This window comes from Nicotiana tabacum, chromosome 11 (genome assembly GCF_000715075.1).
Source record: "Nicotiana tabacum cultivar K326 chromosome 11, ASM71507v2, whole genome shotgun sequence".
In the NCBI taxonomy this organism is placed as follows: Eukaryota; Viridiplantae; Streptophyta; class Magnoliopsida; order Solanales; family Solanaceae; genus Nicotiana; species Nicotiana tabacum.
The window spans coordinates 5,822,653-5,835,635 of NC_134090.1; the positions used below are offsets into that span (position 1 = coordinate 5,822,653).

General features: G+C 33.4%; 1 protein-coding gene across 1 annotated transcript; it reads left to right on the plus strand.

Moving 5' to 3' along the window:
• Positions 1-6,715: 6,715 nt before the first annotated feature.
• Positions 6,716-8,870, plus strand: LOC107802531 (protein ODORANT1-like). Its single transcript, NM_001325718.1, is given in 3 exon segments — positions 6,716-6,848; positions 7,294-7,423; positions 8,225-8,870. Coding segments are annotated over 3 exon segments (909 nt in total).
• The last annotated feature ends 4,113 nt before the right edge of the window (positions 8,871-12,983 follow it).

Consider the following 12,983-nt stretch of genomic DNA (forward strand, 5'->3'; position numbering starts at 1 on the left):
ACACCTCCACCCGGATATATTGGGGCGAGACGGCAGGGCCGCTTTGTGTAGGGATTGTGGTATTGTGATACACCTCCACCTGCATATATTGGGGTGAGGCGGCAGGGCCGCTTTGTGTAGGGATTGTTGTATTGTGATACACCTCCACCCACATATGTTGGGGAGGCGGCATGGCCGCTTTGTATAAGGATTGTGGTATTGTGATACACCTCCACCCGCATATATTGGGGTGAGGCGGCAGTGCCATTTTATGTAGAGATTGTGGTATCGTGATACATATCCATCCGCATATATTGGGGTGAGGCGGTAGGACCGTTTGGTGTGAAGGTGGTTATAGAGGATCCCCGACTTAATATCTATAAATGATTAATGGAAGATCTTAGTAAATTGACTCGACATTGATGGCTATCTAAGCTCTTTTTATTGTTATCATAATTCATCATATTCATGTTGTATTTTCAAGCCCTTGAATAGGTGTATTTTTATTGTGTAAGTAAACATTGTGAACGGTCTATGAGACGCATAGGTGTATAATATGATATGTGAACACTAAGGATTGTCTATGAAATGTATATGTGTAAAATAAGAGAGGAAGGTACCACTTTCATTGGCCTCGTTTGTACATATTGTTACAATTACATTATATTATGTATTCCACGTATAGTTCATATGGCTCAGTTGATCCTAAAAGAAGTTTAGAATGATGCAAGTATAATAAGACTTGAAATGTGATTCTATGGAATCTTTCGTAGTTTCTTGATTTATTTTATTTGCCTCTTATTTGAGTTACCATATTTTCATATGTTGTTTTGACTGCCTTACATACGAGTACTATTCTACATGTACTCACGTCCCTTTTGCCGGGGGTGCTGCATCTTTTAATGGATGCAGGTATACTCATACAGGATGATAAGGATCTTTGATAGGGATCTTCTTCACTACTCAGCTCATGGTGAGCCCGCTACAGTTTTAGTGGGTGTTTAGGTCTAGTTCATTTTATCTATTTAGGTATCTATTGTCATAGAAGCTCCATGTACATTGTGGGTGTAATTAAAGATTTGAGTTTTGTCATATATTTATGTTCACAATATTTACAGCTATTTATAAAACTGTGTAACCATCATGAGAAAATAATTTATGGGCCATTGAGCCTAATGTATTCAATATGAAAGTCAAGATCTAATTATGTTTAGGTAAATCATGCATGAGTAATGATGAGAGGTTAATGTAAATTAGGCTTGCTCGACTGAGTTTACTCGGTTGAGCGACGGTCACGCTCCTCTGAGTTCGGGCGTGACAAGTACTACTATATTATAATCATCTTCAAGATATTCCATTAATTTGTCCAGTACGTAGGTGATCAATAGGGTCTCTTTAGATACTAACTAAATATTTTCCTACTACATATTTAGGAGCAAGGCAATACTTTTTTTTAAATTATATCCAACACTCTTCAAGACTTCAAGTTGCTCTATATACCATCTTTAATTCGTCGTCTTCCAATTTGAAACAAAAGTAGTGTTTGAGATTTACGAGGAGACGTAGATACATATATTTATGATTAATAACTATTGACATGGCTACCTGTTGCGCCATTGGACAAAACATGATAATATTATTAGAATAAAATGAGCTAAAAAATAAATATAATATTTTATATAATTAGGTACTGAGTTAAAATCCAGCAAAACATTTAGCTCTTTATGTATTATTGTCATATTCTTTTGTAAATTTCCCTGATATAATATTAATATCAAGAAGAATAAATATAAAAAAATCCAACACAAGGAGGTTCAAGAGCTATATATAGTACTCTTTTTAAAGACATAAAAAATATCTGTTTTCTGGTCAAAGAGACTTTTCTCTATTATATTTCAACTAGTCCAGATTCTCCAGAAAACAAATGTGAAATCTAATTAAGTAAACGGCGTACGTTTACTCAACGATTCAACTTTTTATTCTATTCAAGTCAATATATTTGCTGATGTATGAGGGAACAAGAGTAACTTCCCATGTTTTGTCTCTACTATGCAAAGCTAATGGAAGTACAAAAAGAGTGTAAATATTTTTATGCAATTAAGTTAAATTCTTAAATTACATGCAATAATAGGCAGTAAGAGTTTATAACTGATAACTTGAAAGACATAAATAACCAGTTTGTTATTATACCACGTAAATCACACCGACACAAGAACGGGTTGAACTTCATTTACGGGATCGAATTTGGAGTTTTACCCGGCTCATTCGATTTATTGGTTTCGAAATCATTTATTTGTACTTATTTAATGAAGTTTTTAACACATGCACTATCCGAGCCAAACTTACTGAATTATGATGAACCAATAGGTTGAACTCTACATCCGGCGCCTTTAAATTGACAATATTACATTGTCAATATGTATATAAACTTAAACCCTTTAATTACCCGTTCTAACTTAAGTAGTTACGGGACAACATACATCAGCAAACTAAGTGAATCAAAATGTCCAACATCACTTGAATTAAGATAATTTTAATTTATTTCTTCTTTCTTATATTTGATAAAAAAGAATTGTTAGATCCACAAGAAGATGGTGGCTTTTAACGTTATTTCATGGGGTTAGCTAAATTATTAAAAGTTCCTATAATAAAATATTCTGTGGTTTTAGCAGCCCTCTGGCCCATGCACAAAACTGGTTGTTATGACAAGTTATTTACTAGGGCTTGATTATGTGGTCATTAATATATAATCAAATCCTCATAGTTGTTAATTAACATCCACTCTTCTCTTCCAATTTGAAATTATTTGTATCAATTGTTGAAGTTTATTATGAGGCAATTGAGGTTATAGCACAATTTGCAAAAACATTAGTTATGATATACGTAATAAATTAGTTTGTTGGATCTTCGTGCGCACAATAAGATATGCGGTTAGTTATTAAGCTTATTTGCCATGATAGAAAATATATTTCATTTTCTCAACGTGAAAGTGACTCATAAATTATAAATTATAAATATAGATCCTTATTTTATGTTATTGTAAAAGAATATTAGCACCATGCTAATTTTGCACGTCTATAATAATTTCAATGGTAGTTGATATGCCAATTAGAAGCTCAACCACCTTCTTCTTTTTTTCTAATTTCTAAAATACAGGCTGCTAATAATTTTGCATGTCTATTCAGCAATCTTTTGACATGTACATATTGCACGACTTAAAAACAAGTGTATTATGTGAACTTGTGTTATGTCTTACACAATGTTTCTCAGTTTTTCTCATTAGATACGGGATTCTCCTAAGATGTCATGTACAACCTTTTTACAGAAGTTTGCCGGCTTAGAAACCTGTTGGTCTTTCTCTTCCACCCATCCTCTTGGGCCCACCTTCCGTCACGGGCCGTCATATATATATTCTATGTTCTCTTACCTTTGAGACGATGTTTCCTCGTTTTCGGAAGAAATTGGAAAATAGTCACTTTTAATCTTTGCTGTTAGAGTTTAATCTCTATTTAAAAAGCTATTAGCATTTAGCTACTCTTTTGTCACAAAAAAATATTCGGACGAAAATACCTCCAGCTAAAATACGAAAAACTCCAAAAATAATTACTGAATTTTGAACATTTCTGGAGTTTAAAATTCCCCTATATGTGAAATTTCTATACTATCTAAAGTCCGAAACTTTAAGAGTTGTAAATGTGAAACTCCATCGGTGCTTCTAAATTCATCCCAAAACTTGAATTAAACTCTTATCTAACGTCACACAGCTCGATCGTGTATATATATGGTAAAATTTATCATTTAGATAATTGGTACTCCTATAATATTGCTGATGAATGCAAATTAAACCCAAAATGTTTGTTACATTCCAGTTATAATTTTTTGTCAGACAAACTAAAAACTTAATATAACCTAAATTTCCTAATTAAGGAAATATTAATTAACTAATGTAGTTATCTATGTGTTTGGGGGGGGGGGGTGAGAAACGTAATTATCAAGTTCGTATCACAAGAACTTGTGGACAAAATGGAATGCCAAATTCAAACTTTCAAACTTCATTCAAATATATTTAAGAATCTCACCACCAAATTAGGCACATTTGCACTAATATATTTATATTCACTCTTAGTCTTCTAATTATAAGGATATTTAATAAGATAAGAAAAATCTGAAGCATGAATAGATATTTCAAATTTAATTCAAAATCAGGAATCTGACGACCAAGTTGGGTAAATTTGCACATATATATATTTATTTTTTAAACTCACACTGAGTCTTCTAGTAGACTTTAGTATATCTTTTGTAAAAATAGCTTTGTATATTACACTAATCTTGACCACAGCTGGCATCTGAAATTTTCTTTGGTTTTAATCCAAGGATAAGGGTAGGACAATTATTTTTTTCGCTTAATACCTAAGATTGTGGGTCCATTTTGGAGTACTATAAACGTAGAACATTGTTGTCATTCAAAATAATAATTGTAGTCTTAATTTAATTAGTTCCTTAAACACCTCTTGAATTTATTGCTAAGGAAAGATCGTTGTTATTTTTACCTTTTCCATGAATTTAACTTTAAGACAACAATTTTGTAGTTAACTTTCTCTCAATCTCATGAACAAGGGAAATTTTTTAAATATGAACATTTCTTTATCATTTGATTCATTTATTATTCTCATTATATTATTCTCTTTTGCTGATTAATAAGTGCGAATGTACCTTATTGGACCTCCTAAGTTTATATATACTAAAAGCACAAAACTGAACATTGTTGCAAATAAAATCTTGGTATTGATAGATGCAATAGGAATGAAGAACCACTAATAATATTTGCTATTGCTTTTTTATGATAGAAATACAAATAGTTGGGTGCAAATCTTTCTTAGTAAACAGTAAAAAACGCACAAACAAAAAAATATTGTTATGCGGGAATGTGATTCGACAAGCTGGGACAAAAAAATAAACGTCAAACCGGATTAGATATGTGAAGCAATGGCGGATCTCGATATGATGCAGTTTTACATATATATATATATATATATATATATATATATATATATATATATATATATATATATATATATATATATATATATATATACAAAAAAATAAACGTCAAACCGGATTAGATATGTGAAGCAATGGCGGATCTCGATATGATGCAGTTTTACATATATATATATATATATATATATATATATATATATATATATATATATATATATATATATGCTTAATATTATTTATACGTTGACTACATCAAAGTTAAATTCATAACGGAAACATTAATTAATTTGAGATCATTATAAAATTTTATAAACTATAAATTTTGGATCCGCCTTTGATGCGAAGGTGCCTCTCTTCGGAAGGAGATCATGGAAAGAAAGAGTTGTGCTATTTAATAGAGCATTAAAAACATTACATATTTTTTTATACAACTGATTAAATTGACTTGGAAAACCAATCAAAGTCATCTAATCTAAAAATATGCATTGGTAAGTAAATTTTAAGGTCAACATTCAACAAAGTATATAATAATATAACGTCAAATGGATGTAATTTTTGATGAATTTGCCGCTTTATCCCAAATGGGTATTCAAGAAAATTACTTTACTGAAATTTGGCAAACTTTGTTTTCTCTTCTGGCTGAGGTGTGAGAATTGAGTATTTTCCCATACTTTATGCTTCAAACTCAAGCAAATAAAAAGAGGGGTGTGTTGAGGTGGCGCTTTCTGAAGATGACTATACCACGCGCTTGGACGCGCTGTGCCACTGAACTACACGTGTGCCTATAGTCAATAAAATTGGGAAATTAAATTATATAAACCTAAAAAGTAGAATACACTTATACGAGTTTGAACTTTTATATATGGTCAGTGATAAAGAATTCCTACATTGTCGACTACAAAATAATTACGGGAGAGTTAATTTTGTCGTTTTTACAAATTTATTTTTAATTTCATATTATTTTTATAAGAGACTTTTGTTTTCACATATAAAAGATGTGAAAATAATACACAAAATATCTAAAAAAATCATTTTCTTTCATCCAAATCGTAAGTGGCCTCAAGAGATCATTTTCTAAATAGTTACTTGGAATCATCTATGATAACTAAAATTAGAAGTAACATATATGATAAAAAGATAGAAAATGTCAAAGAATTTTTAGATATCAAATCATTTCTAAAATAACTGTATATAACCATCTATAATAGTGATATTCTTAATATGAAAAATAAGATAAATAACACAGATAACATAAAAAAAAAAAAACTGAACTATAACAATGTATGTGAATTAAATTCTATACATATGTATTAAATTTAATAACTGTGTTGATGGGAGATAGCAAGTAGCTCATAAAATTAGTCGAAATGTACGTAAACTGACTCGGACGTGATGATAATAAAAACAAAGTTCTTACACATGTATTGATAAACCGTGTTTTTTTCTCTAGAGGTGTTGTGTGGTACCCGCTGAGGTGGGGGTAATGGGGGGGGTTTGGTTTTGGGGGTGGGGGGGTTCTCATTTTATATATAAGTAGGTGGCCTTTGGTGCTGGTCTTATTAGTTAGGCCTCTCTTTGCATTCTCTCTCAAATTCTTCCCTAAGTCTCTCTCTTTCTTTGATCTAATAACAAAAAGCTATTTGTTCCTCTCCTCAATCTATATTGCTCTAAATCAAGAAGATAATAATATTATTTTCTTGAACTTTGTTATATAACTATTTTTGTTGAAATAATAATGGGGAGACAACCATGTTGTGACAAAGTTGGATTGAAGAAAGGTCCATGGACAGCTGAGGAAGACAAGAAGCTCATTAACTTTATTCTCAACAATGGCCAATGTTGTTGGAGAGCTGTTCCTAAACTTGCAGGTCTGTCTCATTTTTCTACTATGGAGCTATGTTCTTTAGTGGCTAATTGTGAAATAAGGAAAAAGTGGTCATTTGCACAAATGGCCCTTTTTATGACTATTCCCTGTTAACTCAGTGAGCTAGATGTGTCTGGGAAAAAAAAAAGAACCATTCAATTACTTTTAAATGTGAAATACAATCCACTGGATAGACAGGGATAGAATTTAAAAAATAGCCTCAGAAAAGGTCATGCTATGAAAATAATCCACGAAAAGGTTTGATGTCAATGATTGTTCCATTCCCATTGGTCCAATCTTGTTTCTCTGTAGTGATTTGAAATGATAAACAATTTAATTAATTACTTCAGAAAAGGTTCTTTACCAAATAGTTTAGTAATAAATAGTAGTACTATTATTTTTATTTTTTTCATTTTTTTGTGGGTGCTGAGTTTTTTATTATGTTACAGGGCTTTTGAGGTGTGGAAAGAGTTGTAGACTGAGATGGACAAATTATCTGAGACCAGATTTAAAGAGAGGACTTTTATCAGAATATGAAGAAAAAATGGTTATTGATCTTCATGCTCAACTTGGCAACAGGTAAATTATTTAATTATCTTTGAAAAAACCATGCCAATTATTTCTCATACTTTTCACTTTTGGCATTTGCATATTTAAAAACATGAGTTTTGAAATTACTTTCATGTGGAGTTCATTAAAAGCAAACTTCAAGAAAAAAAGTAGTGACTTCAAATAATGTCTGAAGTGGTAGTCAACAACTTTAACTCAATTTCAAACTCCCATTCTTCACTGTGTAGCTTTCAGTGTCATTGTTATTATCAATTTTTTTTTTCTTACCTATTTAACACTCTTTTTACCCAAATGGGAAAATGGACCCCTCAAATATTGCACACAAGATACCAATATGTCAAACATAAAATAAAAAAAAAATACTACTACTACTATCACATATCAAAATTTAATCCGATTAGTAAAATTATTTTCGTGTGACATATAAATTACGGGTTCGAGATGTGGAAGCAGTCATTAATGCTTGAATTAGGATAGACTGTCAATGTCATACCCTTTGGGTGCTGCCCTACGTTGAACCCTGCGTAAATACGAGATACCTTGTGGCAGGGGCGGAGCTAGAGTGTCGGAAGCGGGTTCGGCCGAACCCAGTAGCTTTGATTCGAATTTTATATTTGTCTTAAAAGATTAATTAGATATGTATAAATTATTAATTTAGAACTCATTAACTTAAAACGATTTAAGTCTCGAACCCATAATCTTAAAATCCGGGCTCCACCTCTGCCTTGTGCTTCATGCTGCCCTTTAATATTTATTTACTATTAGTGTATGCAAGTAACTCATTTCTTTACCTTTGAAAATTGTTTGCAGGTGGTCTAAAATTGCCTCTCATTTACCTGGACGAACTGATAATGAAATCAAGAACCATTGGAATACACATATCAAGAAAAAATTAAGGAAAATGGGGATTGATCCAGTCACTCACAAACCACTATCTACTACTATTACTAATGACCAAATTACAAGCATACAACAGCCAGAAAATCTGCCAATTCAACAAGAAAAAGTACAAGAAATAATGCCACCTTGCACAGTAAATGATGTTTCAATTGATCAGTCAGCTATTACAGAGATCAAAATAGACGACGACAACGACAATAACAAGAATACGGGGACAAGTTGCACAAATAATAACGATATTTTTGACTCAACTACAGTGGAAGTCAACAATAATGGCTTTTGTACTGATGAAGTTCCATTGATCGAACCCCATGAGATTTTAGTCCCTTCTAAATCAACCCCATCAACATCATCTTCTTCTTCTTCATCTTCATCATCCTACATAATTGAAGAGTTAAAGTTTTTGCCAAGTTTTGATGATTGGCCAATGGAAAATAACATGGGATTTGGATGGGAAAATGATTTCAGCAGCACATTGGATTTCTTGCTTAATGATGATAATGACATGAATAATGTCACATATGATGAATCTTGGAAGTTTGAGCAACTCTTGTGATATAAGTTATCGATACGCGAGTTTAATTAAAAAAAATTGTTTCTTTTTTATTGGCAAGTTCGTGTCACCTTTTTTTTTTTTTTTTTTTTTTCTTTTTTTTTTTTTACTTTTGTTGTCAATAGTAGTTTAGATGTTACATGCAGTTAAGTGGAATAAAAAGTCAAAAAGTATGGGGACAAAACACAAAAGCCCCATATCAAATATTTGTTTAATTTTACTTTTGCTGTTAAAAGCTGTTTGTTCTAATGCATAAATCAGATTAAATTTGCATGTAAGTGAATGAATTTGCAAGTTATAATATTGTGGTCATGCAAGAGATAGTGCCTTTTATTATCTATTGATTTTTATTTTTATTTGTATTTGTTTAAGAATCCAATATCTGAAACCCACATGCCTCGTTAATTCGAATTTGTGGGTGTAAAGCTCAATAAAGAGCGAAGTAACTCTATCAGAAACTTCTCTATTAATTTGTCGTTCTAAATCGAGAACCGTGATTATGTTTTGGGGATGTATGATGTTATTGCACTACTAAAAAACAGTGCAATTTCGTCCGCCATTTCCGATCGAAATCGATTAGAAATTGATAATTTTCGACCGAATTTCAACCGATTTTAATTGGTTGTAAAAACGATGGTCGCTAACGTATACCGAACGAAATCGGTCGGAAATTTTCGATCGAAATCGGTCGGAGATTTCAAAGCGTTGACTGACTGTCAAACTTTAATTTCCGACCGAAATAGGTCGGAAACTATTAAATTTTTTTTTTAATTTTCAAATTTACGACCGAAATCGGTCGGAAACTATTAAATATTTTTTTTTAATTTTCAAAATTCCGACCGAAGTCGGTCGGAAATTATTAATTTTTTTTTTTAATTTTCAAATTCCGACTGAATTCATTCAGAAATGTTAAAAAAAATATTTAATTAATAATTAGTTGTAAATTATAATAAATTATTGATTTATTTAAAAAAATAAATATAAATTCATAATTGCCGACCGAATTCGGTCGAAAATTTCAATAAACTGGAGAATTTATTTGAAATTTCCGACCGAATTCGGTCAGAAATTATGAATTTCTGGGGGGTAGGGGGAAATTAATTTCCAACCGAAATCTGGGTAAAAACTGGGCAAAAATGCCTATTTTTGAGCTACACCACCTGCCAATTACAACCAATATCCATCCTATAATGGCAACATTACATTGCTGTCATTCAACCATAATTAATCAACAACAATGAATATACTAACAACAACAATAACAATTAACTAACAAAAACTATTAACTAACAATAACAACCATTATCTAACAACAACAACAACTAATAACAACCACAATAACTAATAACAACCACAACAACACCTACTAAAATGTTCAATAACAAAATAACAATACAATCATCATTCAAAACTAGTCTCAACTAAATATTGACAAGTTCAATACGTTGTTTAGCAATACACACCATTCAATGAGTTTTGTTATCTAGCATCATCTCCATCTTCACTCCTAGAACCTTCATCGTCGGCACATGGGGAAGGCTCACGAGACCGGGGAATGGAAAAAGTACCACTAGCAAGAAGACTGGCCAGTTGACCTTGATGGAGATTAAATTGTTCGTCCCTCCTTTCTAGCTGAATTTGAAGGGTACCAAATTGTTCATCTCTCTTTTTTTTCTCTAGCCTTTGTCTCTTCAAGCTCTGTTGTCAGCTTTGCGATCTTCTGTTCTATAGACGATATAGTCGACCTATCAATCGCCTCGCCTTGGGCGGAAGTCCCTATACCTTGCAATCCAACCCTGTAGCACCGAAATGATTTATCTGGAAGGTCGTATGCTCTTCCCTTTTTAAGACCACTGACAATATCCAACCATATCCTCTGCGCTTCTTCGTCTGAAATGGGCGGTCGCTCGCTTTGCTCATTCGGTGGCAAGCTCTGAGTGTACTCCTCCACATTAATCTTGTAGCAACCCTTTATTTAGAAGATAAAAAATTACTAATTATATAATATTATAAACATTTATAGTAGTTATGAAACTTACATGTGTAGTCTTCGCCCGGTCCTCGACCCATCTAGTTGGATATGACGGTGCCTTCTTCTTCCGGATGTGAGTCTCCATGAAGAACTCATCATGACTCATCTTCCTCCCATATTTTTTTCCTACAAATATAATAAAACGTGTTAACGAAATTAACATATATAAATATAGTTCGATAAAAATAGACCGAAATATTTTAAGAAATTACCAGTTATCTCCTTGTATCCCCCATGCTCCTTGAACCCAGACAGTGCAAGGAGTCACCCTTCTCAGATGCTCGGGCCTTCTTTCCCAGTTCACTCTACTTCTCGAATTTCTCGGCGGCCCAATACCTCTGCAGATCCTCCCATAAATCCGGTAGAACCCATGAAGGCTTCTTGTTAACCTTTCGAGCGGAGCAAAAGGAATCAGAGAGTCTCTTACGGTATTTTTACTCCCAATTTGCACAAATTTCACAGTTATACCAGTCCTCCCAAGTACACTTAGTCTGCAAATAAAGTATGTAACGTTAGATGCAAATATTGTTAATATAATGCTTAAATATATAAGAATTGTATTAAAACCTTAAATTGGTTGAACATTTATTGCACGAGATCCTTTGGAAAGTCACTCCAAGTCGGATAGGGTGCATTATACAACCCGCCAAGAATATCAGTGATTATCTTTGTAACCTGATGATTAAGAATGAACCTGCAACATAGAAATTACATTAAATAAACAAGAGTGGCTATTATAATTCAGCAAAAATAAAGAAGTAATAAATAAAGCTTACCCATTGCCCTCAGGCCTGATGATCATCCTATGATAACGATCATAACACACTTCATCTGGATCATCCTCCTCCGATGAATCTGAAGGGTACGTAGAAAGGAGGGCATCTGGCTCAGTGCTACTATCCCGAAGAAGAAGTCTATAAATTCTAGGAGACGAACTCCGTGGAGAGGGAGACTTGGTCCCTGATGAAGATGGCTGCGATCCACACCCCTGCATCGATCTAGACCCCTGCTGCGATCCGGCCGGCTGAAATCTAGATGGATGCGATCCAGCTGGAGATGAAGCAAATGGAGCAGATGACGAGCGTACCACATGGCTCTGTGACTGGTGACTCGATGCACCCATGCAACTACTTGTACGATCATGTGGAGGAAGCGGGGTATAGCCCTGTGGCAGAGAATGGTGATAATACTGCTGGGCAGGCGAATGGTGGGTAGTATGATGAGTAGATGAATGTGGTGGAATAGATCTGTACCTAGAAGATTATTGTCGGCCATCAGTAGCAGAGGAATGCAAGTGTGGAGTGGAAGGAAGTGAGGGTGTAGCACCATCATCATGATCAATAGGCTTTTTATCCTTCCTAGACCTACCTCGACCCCTACCGGCCATCTGCATAAATTAAAGAAAATGTTAGAATTGAGAATATAAATCTATATAAGTTGAGAGCGCTTAAAAAAAACTAACATGCTAGTCGTCTTTGTCGGCGTATCCTTCCTCGTCTGAAAATCCTTCCTCTTCACTTATTTCATTTTCATTAGGTGATTCTTCATCCTCATTTTCTATGATTGTTATTTCCTCCATATCAACTTCTTCTAATATGCGTTGAGGATGCTCCAAGTAATTTTCTAAATGATCATCCACCATTTGGTTAACACTTGAGGTATCGTTTTGGTAAGCAACATCTAGCACATTTTCAACTTTCACCCTACCAACAGGCTTTGTTTTGATTACAACAACCAATCAGCCTTATCCCTCCGCAATGGATATGGAGCATAGTACACTTGCCTAACTCTTTCTACAATTATAAAAGGATCATAGCGATCATACTTCCTCTTTTTATTAACCTCAATTATGTTGTACTGTGAGTGTACATTTGCACCTCTTCTAGGTGTTGGGTCAAACCACTTGCATCGGAAAAGTATGATCTTCTTATTTGGCCAACCTGAATATGACAATTCTAGAATCTCTTTGATCACACCATAATAATCATTTTCCTCATCCTGGTTGTCTTCACCACCTTTGACACACACCCCACTGTTATTACTTTTTTATATACTTGGAGTATTCCTCGGTGTGAAATTTGTAA